Here is a 19,265-nt window from a genome sequence, read left to right as displayed (position 1 = left end):
GCCATTGTCACCTCACAGGACATTTAACGTTGCAAGTTTGGCACCAGAACAGGCATCAATAGAGCAACCAACATCAAATACAGTTGCAAACAGTTCAACAAACGATGCAACTCCAGCGTCACCAAGTTACACGCCACGTCGAAATGGCTTACCTCGAGTGCCAAGGCGTATTCTGTCGCCATTGTCACCTAACAGGACATATAACGTTGTTAGTGTGGCACCAGAACAGTCAGTAATGCAGCCACCAACATATCATACATCAAGAATAGTCAGCCCTTCACTGCCCGATGCATCCCAGACGCATTTAAATAGAATAACTAGTGTGCATCCTCTATCGCCCTTACCACTTGATGCTTCATTTGACTTTACCCATCACCAAGATGAAAATGATGACCAGGAGATTGTTGAAAAGTAAGATATATATATATAAATATATTAAACAAATGTTGTACTTAAATGATTTTTTTTTTGATTTTCATAAAATATGTCATAACATAAAAAAAAACGTATTGATTTATCTGAAAAGTGTTAACACAAATAAATATTGCATTTCATAGCTTCAAAACTAGTCCTTACTTTCACAGAATGCTTATTATGTTTTCGTTTATTTTTACAGTTCCATACAAGAGCCGGAGTTGCCTGACACAATTTTACCAGATGGTCCACCAACATTTTCCATCATAGAAAAGGGGACACAAAGAAGTAATCTAAAACTGGTTAGCAGTGACGGTTACGAATACACAAAGAAGGTATATTTATTTTTCAAGTACAGAATTGATATCTCTCGACAATTATCTTTTTAAAGCTTTGGCAAAAAGGTATCTACTTAAAAGATAAATTAACTACGGTACTACATGTATATTCTTGTATATTCTTTATATTTTAGATGTCTAAAGGCGATTTCACCTACTGGAGATGCATCAAACGATCAAAAGGCAGTAATTGTCCCGCTACTGTGTCACAGAAGGGAGAAAATTTTAAAAGAAACCCTAAACCCCACATTCACCCAGCAGACAAGGGGGCTTTGAAAAAAGTTCTAGTTCATAAAGAGGTATGCAAAGCCTAGACAGAGAAACATATTAACTTAATAACGTGTTTCACTTAAACTATTATAAAATATCATAAAGTGAAATGTAAATACAGTGGAAACTGACATTAGATATGAAAATTTCTGTAAATATAAGTACATATTTAATATTCACTCAGAAGGAATAGCATTTCTGGGAACATTAATTTGCATTCGGAATTTTATGCCGCGTGATATACCTTTTAAATTTTAAATAATATTCTTTTAAATTTTAGGTAAAACAGACAGCACTCCAAGACATCCATAAACCTGCAGGTCGTATTGTGGATGATGCTATGCTTCGTCATATAGAACCAGAAGATCATCAGCTGCCAAATCAAAACAACCTAAAAAGAACTGCAAACCGTGTCCGAGAAGAACTTAGGCCAGATGAACCAACCTCATTGTTTTTCGAGGTAAAATATTTATGATATTCTAGATAGTCAACTTGCAACACACATGTATAGCTACTTTTAGTAAATAAATGTAATGCTGCAAAAAGCTTGTTTCGGAATCCTTTTTAATTTTCTTATTTTTTATTTGTGATACGGTATTCCGAAATAAATATGTTAACACTCAACTAATTCAATCAAATTTTCTATATATAGCTCGATACAGATTACCTCCAATGTGACAACTTTTTGATTGAGGACATCAGAGTAGAGGACCAGCGTCACTTGGTATTTTCAACGCCCGGGCAGTTACAGCTTTTGAAATATGCAAAGAAATGGTTTTGTGATGGAACCTTTAAAATAATGAAAGACCCATTCACTCAGCTATGGTCCATCCACGCCTTCATTAAAAAGGGAGACAGTTTGAAGCAGGTTCCACTGGTCTTCGTACTCATGTCTCGAAAGAAGACAAAAGATTACAAACCTGTAAGTTTCATAATCGTCATTTTTTTTTGTTATCGACTTCAAGTTTTCTGTCAATGTGACGTTTAACCATTTTAAATTTGAAAATAGATTCGAATTTTTAGATAATAAAAGCATTTTTTTAAATTATGCGGAATATTTCTTGTAAATAAGTACAGCTTGATTAAATTTTTATAATTGATCATATTTATTATTAAAAAAAACCATGAAGCGCTCAAATATCATTAAATCTCCTATTATATATACATGTAGATTCTTGAATGTTTGAAGAGGAAGATTGGTGTACTCCATGTGGAAGGGTTTTGCTTGGACTTTGAAAAAGGTAAATTACAGCTTCACAGAATTACAGAAAAATAAATCGAAATGACTTTAAATTGGTGTAAAATTAACTGAAAACTCTAGTACACTTTTGAGTACGGGTGGATTTACACACTAGCAACTTCTAATTATAGACGATTGACAATACTTAGAATTGCTAATGACTTAGTAAGTGGTTTAATCTTTCTCTTTCTCTTAACAGGTGCTTGGAAAGCCATACGACATATATTTCCAAATGCAAGCATCAAAGGTTGTGCTTTCCATTTCGGTCAAGCCATTTGGCGGAAAGTTCAAGATTTGGGACTGAAAACAACTTACAGCTCAAGAGGAGTGGAATATAGATACATCCGTACGTTGATGGCTCTGCCTTTCCTGCCTCACTCGGATATAAGACCAGCTTTCAATACACTGAAAGAACGTGCAAACTCCCAGGAATTAAAAGAGCTCGTTGTATACATCAGTTCAACATGGTTCGAAGGTCGATATTGGTGTCCAAGAACATGGTCAATCTTCCAACATTCTATTCGCACAAATAATGATGTTGAAGGTATACATATACATGATATATAAGGTTCTCTAAGAGCAATGCCAATATTAAATAAATAACCTTCAGATATAAATTTCTATATGATGTACATATTTCTTGAATTATACTAGTTTAAATCACAGGGGGTTAATAGATACACATACACAAATACGCAGCCACAGTGTATATAAATGATTAACCCTTGGTCTAAAGTAAAATTAAAAAAATATGCCTGGTAAAATCGAACTGCTGTTATTGAATACAATTCAACTTTAATGGTATCTTTACAGTAGTAACTTATTTGCTAACTATATTATACCCCCATATACAAACCTTAAAAAATATTAATGTATGTATTTATGTTGTTTATAGGTTGGCATACACGCATAAATTCAGGAAAGTCAAATGTAAGCTTTTATGTGCTTATACCAGAGTTAATGAGAGAAGCTGAGATCGTGGATCTTACTTTAAGATTAGTATCCGAGGAACAGGTTCTCAGACATCAGCGACGCCGTTTTAAGGATTTGGAAGGCCGGCTCCACCAGTTCTGGGAAGAGTACGATAGTGGCGAAAAAACTGTGACACAATTGTTAAGGGATTGCAGTAAAGTGTACGGCCCCTCAGATGACTGATCACTGCTGCCAATACAAAGAATGCAGAAAGTGACATTTTTATTTGTCGTTAACATTTCATTTAGTGTCTGTATGGTATTTATAGGAATTGTGTGTTGGTTTTTGTGAATGGTTCATTAGTTGATGTATGATTTATTTATTGAATTATTTATGGTATTTTCCTATTGAGAAGAGAGAAAGAGAGAGAGAGTGGAAGAGAGAAAGAGAAAGAGAGAGAGAGAGAGAGTGGAAGAGAGAAAGAGAGAGAGAGAGAGAGAGAGAGTGGAAGAGAGAGAAAAGGAAATAGAGAGAAAGAGACAGAGAGAGAAATATCGTGTACATAATCTGTGTATATGTAATTACTTAATTGAAAATACTTCATTGATAATAAACGTTCTGGTCAGTTGATTATGCTGCTTTTTATCAAGGCGTTTTATCAATCATTGAAAAAAGGAATACAGAGAAATTTTACTCCATGCTACTCCAATTAAAATACACTGAAACCTAACAACAAAAAAAAGTCTGATTAATAAATATAAGAAGATATGGTTTGATTGCCAATGAGACAACTCTCCTTTGAAAAGATAGGTTCTTATTGAAAACTATCATATTTGATGAAACTACTATTGCGATGGTGATAATATAAATAAATTACTGAACATGATATATTTACACGAAAACATTCGAATATGGATAACTCCTAAAATCTCGAACACTTAATCTTTCCATATGCACCCTAATTTCTTTACAAGTTGTTAAGACTGTTGTTTTATCTAGTGATCTGATGATTTAAAATCCTGTCAGGTCTATCACAAATGCTGTCGATTACATTTAAATTTTATCATTCATGAGACTAATTGAAAACTGTAAGAAGTGTTGTTTCTGGTTATTTTATCAAACTAACAACTATATCACCCGAGAGACATGTAGAAATGGCCACCTTTTTTCCATCCTTAACTTAATGATTTTTCATCATTTTTCAACTATCTATCAGTTATAGAAGAGGGGAGAAATATACCAGAGGGGCAGTCAAACTCATAAATCGAAAATAAACTGACATGGCTAAAAATGAAAAAAAAACAACAACATACAAACAATAGTACACATGACATAACATAGAAAACTAAAGAATAAGCAACACGAACCCCACCAAAAACTATTGGTGATCTCAGGTGCTCCGGAAGTTATCATCCTTCTGGTAACTGAATGTTTTCATTAATATGTGCATTAGTTTTAAGACATTCGATCTAGATACGCAAAAAACGATGGCAACACCGTAAATATACACATAGCATATATCAATGACCAAGAAAAAATGAATTTTCCCGATTTTTTTTTTGATTTTTTTTTTGTTTGTTGATTTTTCTACCATAAGTAGCCTCGCTAAATGAACATTTATAAGATTTTAGGCATAAACAACTTTTTTATTCTTATTGATTTAAGTAAAATTTAATTAAATATTTGCTTTATTTATAAAAGTAAAACAATTTTTTTTTTATATCAAGTGTTTTCTTATTTAACTTGTGACTTTTTGTCATATGAGTTTCTGTCCTATACTTTGTTCCATTTCTCACCTATTTTTAAAATAAAATTTGTTTATTTTTTTCTCATCGTAATTATTATATAAAATTTCTTTTTATGAACCATTTCCATAAATATATTCATTGGTGTGCCGAGTATGTATAGGTAATGTGCCGAGTTTGTATAGGCCGAGTTTGTACTATGCCGAGTTATACATGTCCCGAGTTTGTAGTGTGCCGAGATGTCCTGTATTCGAAACTAGAGGTGATCTCAGGTGCTTAAAAACTTCCATTTGTTGTTGAAAAAGATATAGATAATATATATCAATAATACTTTGAATTTTCTGATAAAGATAGATTACAATCACTTCTATCTTCATTTGATAGTATGGAGCTTACTGTACCTTTCATTAAAAAAGTTGCACTATTAAAGGAGAGGAGACAATTAAAAAACCTGCATGAATAATACTGTTATATACCTACTTTATATATAATGTTTAATTTGTTATGATTTCTGCATATATATTGTTTGTGTATATATTTGTATTGTATAGTTTATATATGCCTCCAACCCCTAGGGGTATAAATGTGTATAATGAATAAATAAATATTTGTGTTAGATTTAATATTTTTACGGTGAAATTCAGGTTTTTTTTTCTTTTTCTATAAAAATTTTGATAAACATTAAAAATTGCATCCCCATTTTTCATCGTATCTAATAAACCTTAAATATGTAACATTGTCAAGTGACTTTTTTATCATTATTTCCTTTATTTAGATTATGCATTTTATTGATGGTATTATGACGATTTTATGATTATCTCCAATTAACTGCAATAAAAAAATAGGATGGCTACTTTTATCCTTTTAATTAGAGAAGTTTCAGGAAACAGGTGTTGATTATATATTGCAGTATAATAATCACATGATAATTAATAACAGCGGTATTTAAAGACAGCCTGATAACATATTTATGATATCCCGTTAGTAAAGCAGCTTGAGTTAATGCTGCTGAACTCCATGTGACAAATACCTACCAAATAAAATGTCAAGTACCGCCTCTTTTTAAATTTATTGCGTAAAAAGTACATATATATCTGGTAAGAAACTTAAAATATTATCATAGTCTTTTAATATTTTTAAATTGTTTCACGAATTGCTCTGTATATCCGCTTTAATTTTTGATACTTTTGTCCAAAAATGGGCACGGACCATTGTGTCGAGTGTTCCCGTGTTGTCACTACCAGACAACAAGCACTGACCTGTGATAACTGTGAAAGATGGGTACACAGAGTTTGTAATACAGGTATGTATATATATTAATCAAATTTTAATATATTGAATTTTAAAAAAAATATATTTTCAACGAAATTTTATCTCATAACTTTGTTTATATATATTTATGAAACCAACATTCCTATCATTTATATGATTAAGTCATTATTTTATTTTTATATTTATAACTATTTAAAACTGTCTGTAAAGACTAGCTACAACGTAGACCTATATGCACGTGTAGTTAATAAATTAAAAAACCTGTTATGAAACAGTCACACATCTATCTATGATACTAGATACGAAATAAATATATAAAGGTCGACCTCTGATGAGGGTTTACCTGGGATTATTCCCGAAAAAACCCGAAACATTGCATATTAAATTCTAATGAATTAAGCAATAAAAAGTACGTAGTGTCAGGTCAGAAATATTGATACCATACCATGAATAAGTGGGTTTATGGTCAATTTATAAAACTATTTAAAATGGTTTAATCTTTCCTTTTCTCTTAACAGGTGCTTGGAAAGCAATACGACACATATTTCCAAATGCAAGCATCAAAGGTTGTCAAAACACTTTGATGACTTAAAATGAGTAGATTGTTCTTCCACATATATACCTCCAAGCTTATCATATAAAAGTTTAGCAAGAGTACTTTTACCACATCCTGGAATTCCACTCAAAACAACTAGACATTTTGACGATTTTGATGACTGTGTATTCATGACATCTTTATTGAAACTTATCAGACTTTGGTCATCACCTACTCAGATGCACCTGTTTCATCAGAAAATCCTGTAAGATAAAATAATAGAATGAAAATTGAGATATATCAAAGTAGAAAAAAAAACTATGAAACTTTGATTAGTTCTTAAACTTATTAAACTATTCCTATAAGAGAACATTTCCATTTTTACATAGGGAACAATAAGCAAAAACAGTGTTTAATGGTACTTAGTATTCTAGATCTTATCTCTAAAGTAGATCATAATACATGAGAAACCAGCATTAGATCTTTGTACTAACTTCTTTGTTTGTAAATTTGTAAGATTGTAGAGTTGAATTTTTTCCTGCTTGATAGTATCTACTTTTACTATCTCACCTGCAATGCCATTTAATTATCTTCAATCAGAGACCCTACTTTTATTGGGGGTAGTGATATAATAAAGGCTTTCAAATATCTGTAAATCTTTTCCTTTTTTTTCATTTGGAATAGTCCAAGATTCTGAACCATCTTTAATTTTGATTTTTCAATTTTTAAAACAATCATATTATATATTCATATAATATTCTTGTATAAATAAACCCGTTTTTGAGACGTTTCGGCTATTGGCCTTCTTCCGTTCTTTATTTTTCCTCACAACTACATGGCTGACATTACATTTGTATTTTCTTTTGCGAAACATCTCAAAAACTGGTTTATTTATACAAGAATATAAAGTATGTTCCCTTTTGGAATTTCAAAAACAAAGAATCATACAAGAGCCAAAAGTTGAATTCAAATCATGATGGATTTTAAGTATGCTGTATTTTATCACTTTGCACTTAGATGACTGACTGAGATATCGATTCTACTACAAAAGTTGGTGAAAATTTCTGACCAGTTGAACAGTTTGATTTGATTAAAAACAAATTTCAATTTGATCAAACTTTTTATTGAACTGCACCATGTAGACAGCAACATGTTTGTAGATTGATGATAATTTTTGCTATCTAATATATGTATTAACATATTAGGCTGACAATACTGTATTGGTTCAGCTCATTGTTGAAGGCAGAACAGTGAACTACAGTTGTTAACTTTTATGTCATTTGGGCTCTGGTGGGTCTCTGACATAGGCAATCAACCACATCTTTTTTTTATTTATAAAAACTAAAAAAAAACAGTAAAAGAATAATCATTTAAGGAATATAACTTTTATAAAGACAATTTGATGGTTTCAGTTATAATGGCATTTTTGCAGATCCCATATTGCTGATCTTCTTATCTGAGTAAGTTTTTGAGATTATAGGCAAAATTCTCATTACATAGCAATAACCTTTACAAAGAAGTCATTCAATTTGTTAGCTCATCACAGCAGTTGTGTAGATTTTGTATATCTGATAAATTTTGCTGTTCAGTTTTATTCTAATTTTCTAGATAATGGGCAAAATCATCATTTAAGGGCAATAACTCCTTTAAATTTAAGTCATATTGGCAGTTATGTAGATCTTGCATTACTGGTCATTTTTGTTTTTTCAAGTTTCTGCTTGTCTAATTGTAGTTTTCAAGATAATAGGAAAACAAAATCTGTGGTTTCTATCCAGATGCTGTGTTACATATTTGTTTTTTGTAAAAAAAATTTGTACAGGTACATTAATTAGGCTGTTAGTTCTCGTTTTACATTTGTCATTTCTGGGCCTTGTCTAGCTGACTATGCAGTATGGGCTTTGCTCATTTCTGAAGGCAGTACAGTGACCTATAGATGTTGATTTCTGTGTCATTTAGTCTCTTGTGGAGAGTTGTCTCATTGCCAATCATTATTCACATCTTCTTTTTTATATCTGTTAATTTTGTTGGAAATAGGAATGAGGTGCACTAGATCTTAATATTTGGAAATAGGAATGAGGTGCACTAGATCTTAATATTTGGAAATAGGAATGAGGTGCACTAGATCTTAATATTTGGAAATAGGAATGAGGTGCACCAGATCTTATTATTTGGAGCATATCTATACCTAGGTCAGCTTTTCTCTCTGAAATGGTTTTCAAGATACCCCCCGTATTTACACCAAAAAAAATGTATAGATTATTGTTGATCATTTCAACATAATTGCTTTTCTCGTTTGAGCCAGTATGGGTCAGGTTTTCTCTCTGAAAGGGTTTTCAAGATATTTACACCAAAAAATTGTATAGATTAGTGTTGATCATCTCAACATAATTGCTTTTCTCGCTTGAGTCAGTATGGCCGAAAAGAGAAAAGCAATCGAGTTGAGATAACCAATTATAATGCTTATAACAATGAAGAGGGATGCATTGTAATGTTATGGCAATAGCTCACATGGCCCTTTGTCCAGCTAGAGATCCTCATATTAATAAATTTCTTATCAACATTTACTCCCATTACTTTTACATTTTTTAGAAATTTTTTGAAATGAATTTTTATGTGATGTATTGGTAACAAGATATATCGGCACGTAGACAAATCGGCAGCCAAGTCCAAAGACATTTCGGCACCCATTTTGGACATTTCGGTATCCGGACATTTCGGGACCAAGACAATTCATGGTTAAGTTTATTTATGAGTGATTCATTGTAATTAATCTGCCTATTGTGGGTAAGTGATAAGCTAATAAATAACAAGCATTCTGAGAGAATTGTATGGCAATACATGTTCCCTGATGATTAAAAATTCATTGAACTGGGACAAAATTAGAACTTGATCTGTAACTTGTTGAGATAAAACTGTATACCAATTATCAAATCAATATCTTCAAGCATGATGATTATTAGACCGCTGAATTTGTTTATGTCCAAGGACCATAATGTGATCTGCACAAAATCAGACTGTAACAAACTTTAAACTTGATCTGTAACTTGTCATGATAAACTATATACCAAATATCAAATCAACATCTTCAAGAATGAATAAAAAAGTATGCACAAATGATTTGCCTGACTGACTGGTAGACAGACAGACTGATTTTCTTTAATAGGCAACTACCTTTGCCATAGAGAGCAACCATTTAATTTCAAGGGGTATGGTTTTTTGTCTGAGTCAGAGAATTTTTTTTCAGGCGAAGGCAATTTTATCTTTTTTAAGTTTTTCAATATTTAGAACTATCCCAGCAGGCACTCAACGTTTAATAAACGTTGAAATGAGGTTGAAATGTGATCAACGTATATTCAACGTTGAAACAACGTAACATTTTCAACGTTGAGTAATGAACCAACATTCAACGTTGAATTAACGTTGATCATTTCAACGTTGTAATTGGAACGTTGATTCAACATTGAATCAACGTTAACTTAATATTTACTCATAGTAGGCCTATATAAAAGAAATCATTATCAGAAGGCAATATATGCATAACTGTAGAAGTATGTATTCAGGCCCGTAGCCAGGAATTTCCAAAGGGGGGTTCGTTTGACTCACAAACTCGACTTTAACAGTCACAATTCGAACAGAACATCGACTTTAACAGTGCTTAATAGTTTTCAAGGGGGGGTTCGTCCGAACCCCCCGAACCCCCCCTGGCTACGGGTATGTGTATTTATAAAGAAAAGAATGAAAAAGAGTTTTGGGTTTCACAAAACAGTATAGTACTAACTATTGGTCACTATTTCATCTTGAGTTTTGCGTCACCGTGACGGTATGAGAAAAGGGGGGAGGTAAGTCGTTTTATACTAAATTTCTAGGGAATAAGAAATATTATTTATTAATTTCATTTCACATAACTTTAATTTGAATATAAAGATAACATCAAGGACGTATAACTAATATACATCCTTGATAACATGTAAAGAAATTTAAAATAGTTGATTATCAACATTGATCGCGATTTCTTTCATTCATATTTTCGCGGGATTTGAACAGGAAGTTAGATTGTCCATGCGCAATATTCAAACACGCACCTTTCCTGTATTTGAAAAAGAACAACAAAGGACGAAGTCGAAAGAGAAACTTGCCGTTTATCACGTATATTTATGGTATGTAGATGTTTGCATGTGGCTATCACGGTTTGTTATATTTATAAATTGTGTTTAGAAACTCTGAATTGGTATCATATTGCACAATTAGAGAAAATTATAACGTCAACATTGTATTCCAGAAAACAGATTAGAACACATGGAAGGTCCATCATATATAATTTCCTCCAATTATACTATTTCTAAGAGCATTTAATGTGGAAAGCATATTTAGTTTCATTTTAAAGTTTAGGTAAAGATTGTTACAATTATTATGCTTAAAAAGATTCATATAAGAAAAAGGGGGGATAAGCAAGTGTTTACATTATTTTGCTCAGGTAAACTTCCCAACATGTTTACTTTATACTATATATATGCGATTCTTTTAGTTTAACTTTAAGGGTTGGTAAACCACATACTTTTTTGACGATCATATTAAACAATGAATTTCAACTGGACCAAAGTATTGAATTTGAACGATCATGGAAAATTGATACTTTTATTGTTTTATTTTTACAAAAACAAGTCAGTCTGAGCCTTTACTGATCTTCAGGTGATCTCTAACTCTGTGTAATATGAGAAATGCATGTTTACATTAATGTGTACGTAACCTGGTTTTGAATGTTATAGCAGTCCATTATCTGATATCATGAACATGTATTATTTATTTTACAGAAGCTTGTCAAACAGATCAATGGCTAAAAAACATCAAGTGGAGCAAAATTAAAATTCAGTTTTGGGAATTCCAGTCTTTAAAATCATCAAAGGTAGGTTTTTTTTGTCTGTATAGCTATATACCATTTGTGTTCAAAGATTAATCTTTTGTTTATTCTAATTTTGTTTACCTTACATACCATATTATGTTTGTCTTTAATTATACCTAAGCTATTCTAGTAAAGCTCTTTATTTTATGTTAATAGAATTGTGCAGTCATCAATAAAAAAAAAAACGTCTTACTTAGGTAAAGCGTTTTCATTGTTATCAATAACATAGTGCAACCCGCAGTCTTACAAAACTCAGGTTGAAGCTCAACTCCCTCAGGCAAAGTTGGCTTTAGATGAATTTGGCTAGTTATTTTAGGTAATTTTGACATATAGCTCTTCAACGATTTTCGGTACTTATACATCTTCGGATTTCAAATGTTTGGCTTTGAGCGTTCCTGATGAAGGTAAATCCAGAAAAGCGCTTCGGACGCATTAAATTATTAAACGTGTTGTTTTCTATTTTTTACATCACTGGGTCGATACCTCTGCTGGTGGACTATCAGTCCCCGAGGGTATCATCAGCTCGGTAGTCAGTGCTTCGGTACTGACATGATTTAACAAACTTTATTAAAATTGTCCGATTATAAATTTTGAAATTATTATGAAACTAAGGTTTCAACTCCCTCAGGCAAAGTTGGCTTTAGATGAATTTGGCTAGTTATTTTAGGTAATTTTGACATATAGCTCTTCAACGATTTTCGGTACTTATACATCTTCGGATTTCAAATGTTTGGCTTTGAGCGTTCCTGATGAAGGTAAATCCAGAAAAGCGCTTCGGACGCATTAAATTATTAAACGTGTTGTTTTCTATTTTTTCTTCATTAACAAAAAAAACTACTAATAGTAAACATTAATGTATATATTTTTATTAATGATTATCTTATTACAATATGTGCTTCTTCATTATGGTTTTATTTATCTTCAATGCTTCTAGAAACAAATTGAAAGTGGCTCATATTTAAAATATCTTTTCAGGACATACAATTATTATACATTGTATATATATAATCTGATTTTTTTCAGAGTTTAAATATGCTGCAAGAGTAAAAAGATGTCACTTGGAAATACATATCTGATAAAGACCTCTCCTGCTTAAAATTTACCGCTGAAAGATCACGAGGTGGTGGACGAATGTTGACATGCAATACGGACAAAAAGAAACAAATATAACAAATGAATTTATAAAATAAATCTTGTATCAAAAGAAATATCATTGTATTACTATTTTTGATATTATTGTTCCTTAGTAAATAAGTATCAATGTAATGGTTTTTGAGGATAATATATACATTTATATAACATATATGTATATATAATCAAGGACCTTTGTTTTTGTGGATAGTTGTCTGGTTAGCAGTCATGCAGCATCTTCTTATTTTCGTAAATATTGCGATCATCCTGAACACACATTGGATCTAATAATGTCTTCACTCTTCCTAGATATATATACTACTTTCAAGAAGGGTTTAACATTGGATGGTCGTTTAATAAAAACTACTTTGAACTTGTGAGAATTGTTTAGAACTATTCAACATCTTCTTTCCTTTCTGTGGTGTCGGGGAATAAAGTGCATGTCTTAGTTTTTATGCAAACTGTGCAAATTCATTGAATGATTTGTCTTTTTATAGCTATTCACAACAAGAAAAACTACAAGTAAGAATATATCAAAAATGATAGGTGTCCACTTATAAATTAAATAGATAATTATGTCTATAGTTATTGTTAAATACAAGTGGACACACACAATCATTTCAGCTATTCCTTCTGCCAACAGGATTTTAAGATGTGACATTTATGGTCTAGATTTTTGACTTTGTACAAGCACCAAATGTTGTTTAAAGTAACAATTGATGTATTTATTTAGATGTCTTCCATTTAACTTATCTATTTTGTTCATATGTGTATTGGTGAGAGGGAAAAACATTTAAAAAAAAAACATGTACACCAGCACTGCCTGTTTACCATCTAACAACAGCAAAAATTTGGAAAGCAGGTAAAAAATGTGGTGTTTGTTAAGCTTTATAATAAATTTCATTATTATACTTTCAACTACTATTCAACCTTGAATCAACGTTGAATGGATGTTGAAACTTCAACGTTGAAATGACAACGTTAATTCAAATTTTCAAAATCAAACATAAATTTGACATTGTTTCAACGTTGAGAAACAACCTTGTTTCAACGTTGAATCAACGTTGAGTGCCTGCTGGGATATGGTATGGGGAAATGTTGAGTCAGAATTAATTTTTTTGTCATCTCCTTGGGCAGAATATTTTTTTTCATCAAATTGGGGATGATAGGATATTTTTTTTAGAAAAAAAACATGAAGTTAAATGGTTGTTCCCAACTTTTTATGTGGGCCTCAGTGGCCAAGAGGTCTAGGTAGTCACACTGTCAACACTGAAGTTTTGAGTCTGGAATCCCATAGCGAAAGGTGCACTTACTACACTTGGCTCTGCACTTACATGTATGTCAGACTTAATACACCTTATCGCTATTTAGTCCAATCCAGGAAAAATAGTCATTTATACAACTTCCTGTTTGGGTCAGGCCGCCGAAAATAGAGGTCATCAGTAGTGAGCTGAGGGAGGAAAAACTTTAGAAAGCGATCATCAAGAAACTTTGATAGAGTATGATCCACTTTTTCGAAATTAAAATTGAAGTAAAAAAATATTTTGTTTGAAGTATTTACGGTAGTTTAAACAGGTCTCATTAAAAAGTATCATGCATGGTGAATTGTTTAAACAGGGTCCCAGATAGCTTCAACTGGATGAAAAAAGTTGTGTAATTTTAGAAGTTATCCGGAATGGAATAAATAGCGATTAGGTGTATTGACTAGGATTGTCAGTTTTCAAATGGAAGGTCACGGTTCTCTCCAGGCACTCCAGCTTCCTCCAACCATTTAAAACAGACCGCCACGAAAAAGTACAAGTGTTGAAAGTTGCGTTAAACACCATTCAATCAAAATCATTTATTGTTTGTTTCAGCATTTGATTCCTCTGATAATTTTATATAGGTGCCTAATTTATAATACAACTACAAGATATCAATGATCTATCTTTTCATTCAGACCTGGTAAACTAGGTACTATTGGTAACAAGATATATTGGCACGTAGAAAAATCGGCACCCAAGTCTGAAGACATTTCAGTATCCGGACATTTCGGGACCAAGACAATCCGGCACCTCGTTTTAAAAAATAAATTTATTATGAAAAATTAAAGAATTGTTGCATTGATATTATAAGTTGTATATAAAATATGCATTACAAAAAGAATAATCATCATTTAATTAAACTATTAATGATTATGTATGTATGAATAAACATCATTTAATTAAATCATAATTGATTGTTAGATATATGTAGTTGTTCGTATTAACATTCTATATCTGCTCGTTCACAAATATTCTAAAAACTGCATAATATGTACATAGTTTTACCAAGAAATATCCATAGGATAACAATCCACAAAAAAAAAAAAAAAAAAATTAAATTAAATCACTGTTATATTTTTACTTTAATTATTTTTTCTAAGCACCAATGCAATGTAATTTAATATTACTGCAAATTTATTTCTTTTAAATTGTAAATAGGCCACACATGCAACGGTACGTAATAGTCAAAGTTGTGACTGAGTGCGGACATATGAAGATAGATAGAAAAGTGTATAGCTTGTGTTTGATCCTTACATCTGTTTAGACGAATACAGGACATCTCGGCACACTACAAACTCGGGACATGTTTAACTCGGCATAGTACAAACTCGGCCTACACAAACTCGGCACATTACCTATACATACTCGGCACATCAATGAATATATTTATGGAAATGGTTCATAAAAAGAAATTTTATATAATAATTACGATGACAAAAAAACAACAAATTTTATTTTAAAAATAGGTGAGAAATGGAACAAATTATAGGACAGAAAGTCATATGACAAAAAGTCACAAGTTAAATAAGAAAACACTCGATATCAAAAAACAATTGTTTACTTTTATAAATAAAGCAAATTTTTAATTAAATTTTACTTAAATCAATAAGAATAAAAAAGTTGTTTATGCCTAAAATCTTATAAATGTTCATTTAGCAAGGCTAATTATGGTAGAAAAATCAAAAATCAAAAAAAAATCGGGAAAATTCATTTTTTCCTGGTCATTGATATATGCTATTATGTGTATTTAAGGTGTTGCCCTCGTGTTTTGCTTATCTAGATCGAATGTCTTAAAACTAATGCACATATTAATGAAAACATTCAGTTACCAGAAGGATGATAACTTCCCGGGAGCACCTGAGATCACCCCTAGTTTTTGGTGGGGGTTCGTGTTAATTCTTCTTTAGTTTTCTATGTTATGTCATGTGTACTATTGTTTGTATGTTGTTGTTTTTTTTCATTTTTAGCCATGGCAGTTTATTTTCGATTTATGAGTTTGACTGTCCCTCTGGTATATTTCGTCCCTCTTCTATAACGGATAGATAGTTATAAAAAATGACGACAAATCATTATGTTAAGGATGGAAAAAAGGTGGCCGTTTCTACATGCCTCTCGGGTGATATAGTTGTTAGTTTGATAAAATAACCAGAAACAACACTTCTTGCAGTTTTCAATTAGTCCCATGACTGATAAAATTTAAATGTAATCGACAGCATTTCTGGTAAACCTGACAGGATTTTAAATCATCAGATCACTAGAAAAAACAACAGTCTTAACAACTTGTAAAGAAATTAGGGTGCATATGGAAAGATTAAGTGTTCGAGATTTTAGGAGTTGTCCATATTCGAATGTTTTCGTGTAAATATATCATGTTCAGTGATTTATTTCTATTATCACCATCGCAATAGTAGTTTCATCAAATATGATAGTTTTCAATAAGAACCTATTTTTTCAAAGGAGAGTTGTCTCATTGGCAATCAAACCATATCTTCTTATATATATTAATCAGACTTTTTTTTTTGGTTAGGTTTCTTCCTTACTTGGCGTGTACCATGCATCTCTTATTTTCATTGTGTCATCAGTGTATTTTAATTGGAGTAACATGGAGTAAAATTTCTCTGTAGTCCTTTTTTCAATGATTGATAAAACGCCTTGATAAAAAAACAGCATAATCAACTGACCAGAACGTTTATTATCAATGAAGTATTTTCAATTAAGTAATTACATATAAACAGATTATGTACACGATATTTCTCTCTCTCTCTCTCTCTCTCTCTCTCTCTCTCTCTCTCTCTCTCTTCTCAATAGGAAAACACCATAAATAATTCAATAAATAAATCATACATCAACTAATGAACCATTCACAAAAACCAACACAAAATTCCTATAAATACCATACAGACACTAGATGAAAAGTTAACGACAAATAAAAATGTCACTTCCTGCATTCTTTGTATTGGCAGCAGTGATCAGTCATCTGGTTTTGTCACTCACTGCATATAAAGTTTACATAAATTTTGTATTCATTGAAAATTTTAATTCTTGGCTCACCTGCACCCATGAAACTATAATTTTGTTTATATCTAACGAATAATATTGAATCCACAGTACTTGGGTCAAAAGTATTGTACCTTTATTGTAGAGTTTTAATCTCTGTTGTACAGATGTAATAGCACCCAATACAGATAATCTGTTAACACGACTTTTGATATTTGAAGCTGTTCCAAATTCATCTGCCAACATCTTGGCTACTCTTGATATTTGGTCTTTAGGTGGAATGATCAATGAAATCATACTTGTTCCATTTCTAAAATAGACAAAAATGGTTATGTATATGTGAAAAAATATTTCTGCTCAGGAACAGAAGGCTAAACCTAAAGTATATGTGTTGCTTGCTTTATTCTAAATTAATTACTATTTGCAATAGCCAATTCGAGACAATCACCGACATGTCCAGGTTTTTTTTATAGCAATACATCCAAATAATAAGTCAGGGTTAAAAAAAAATAGACCTTGTCTTTCATTTGAGATTAACATTGTCTTAAGGTAGTAAGAAGACAAGATAATTTGAAAAGCCTGCTAATAATGATTTGGATGACAGAAATAGGTGTGTTATTTTTTTTTTTAGATAATTCAATTAAGATTCACAACATAACAAGTTTCAGAAGGATATAGATAACAGCAGAATGGAAATAAAATAAGTTTGTAACTTCTCAAAAATAGAGAGTTGGATAGCTTGTGCTTAATCTAAGTATATAGGTATTTTGATTCAGAGAAAAGTGTCTGTAGTATTATACCCAATATCGGGTATCCATTTACAGTGATATAAAATAAAATTTTGCAATTCATCAATAAGGGTGTGCAGGGCTCACACCCCTTAAGAATCATAGGGAGAACTTACTTCTCTTTTAAAAATCTGATAGAAAGTGGTTTATGGACTTAAAATTAGACCGGTTTGGTTTTCATAAATTATATATGTTGTCATTTACATGATTTTTGACAGGTGCCACATGTGGAGCCAGGAGCTGCTTACCCTTCCAGAGCACCTGAGATCACCCCCAGTTTTGGTGGGATTCGATTTGCTTAGTCTTCAGTTTTCTGTGTTGTGTCTTCTGGACTATTGTTTGTTTGACGGTCTTTTTCTTTGTTTAGCAATGGCTTTTGTTTATTTTATCTGAATGTCCCTCTGGTTTCTTTCGCCCCACTTTTACAGAAGGTAATTTTTTATTCATATCATGTCTGAGCATACAAATTTACTATTACAGTATAAACAATACCTGTCTACCATGTCTACAAAGTTGATGCTTTAAAAGAATGTTTCTTGAGAAATAATTTGGTGAAATCAAATCAGAAGGCCCCTATTAGCCATAATCGTCCAGTACAGTGAGCCTTGATGACGTGCCACAAATATTCAACTTTTTGAAGGTTATTTTTAACTTTCAACTGGATGATATTTCAGTTTTGGTGTCTTTGGGAAAAAAAATTATGTACCTGTAATTTAATTGAATGTTAGCGCAGTGAACTCTAAATCTGACATAAACATCATCAACAATTTGATATATGATTTAGAGTATAATATCCATAATGGGGATAATACTCATTTATTAGAATCTTTCAACAGACTTTGTGTAATGTCGTTCGTGTCAGACAGTAACGTCTAACGATACATTCAGTAATTATGCGCAGTTAAAAAATAATTATAGTTACACACCCTCGGGCTGCTTCCAAGCTCTTGATCAGCTTCTTAATCTTCCAAATTTCTACATTCCGATCCGCGCTAGTTTCTTCTCCGTTTGTTGCCATTTTTGACAAAAAGTCTTGGTTATAATCTTATAACCACTCCGTATGGCGGGAAGATTTCTTGTTCAATCTACCCTTGTATTCCTATACAGAAGATTATTTCACAACTGTTAAGTCTAAAGAGTCTGTGATATTGATTAATTGAAAAATTCGCAATAAAGGAAACCTAAGGACAAATATAGCAGATTTTTCACTTCGTGGTGTAATGACAACTTCCCATCCACCATTGACCATGTGAAATCTCTGACGTCACTTCGGAGGAAATGGATCAAAATTTTATTTTTTTTCTGAAAAAAAAGGCTAAAAAATACTGAATTCTTTAAAATTATTAATTTATTGAACATGGGAATCCCCTCTCTATGTGATTTCCCTGAAAAATCACGTATTTTTCGTGACCTGTTCTA

General features: G+C 31.7%; 1 protein-coding gene and 1 long non-coding RNA gene across 2 annotated transcripts; both read left to right on the top strand.

Moving 5' to 3' along the window:
- On the top strand, positions 1–3,636 carry LOC143073028 (uncharacterized). The gene is made up of 8 exons (XM_076248254.1): positions 1–411; positions 617–749; positions 887–1,051; positions 1,303–1,482; positions 1,675–1,944; positions 2,194–2,263; positions 2,462–2,806; positions 3,158–3,636. The coding sequence occupies exons 1-8, from the start codon at positions 236–238 to the stop codon at positions 3,415–3,417; spliced, it is 1,599 nt and encodes a 532-aa protein (XP_076104369.1). The 5' UTR covers positions 1–235; the 3' UTR covers positions 3,418–3,636.
- A 7,169-nt stretch (positions 3,637–10,805) lies between these two features.
- LOC143070771 (uncharacterized) lies at positions 10,806–12,824 on the top strand. Its single transcript, XR_012976690.1, has 3 exons — positions 10,806–10,883; positions 11,538–11,629; positions 12,650–12,824. It is a non-coding gene; the product is annotated as an uncharacterized LOC143070771 (long non-coding RNA).
- Positions 12,825–19,265: the final 6,441 nt, after the last annotated feature.

The sequence above is a fragment of the Mytilus galloprovincialis genome, chromosome 4 (assembly GCF_965363235.1).
Source record: "Mytilus galloprovincialis chromosome 4, xbMytGall1.hap1.1, whole genome shotgun sequence".
Classification (NCBI taxonomy): Eukaryota; Metazoa; Mollusca; class Bivalvia; order Mytilida; family Mytilidae; genus Mytilus; species Mytilus galloprovincialis.
The sequence above is the reverse complement of the archived record's forward strand: the minus strand, read 5'-3'. Positions and strand labels throughout refer to the sequence as shown.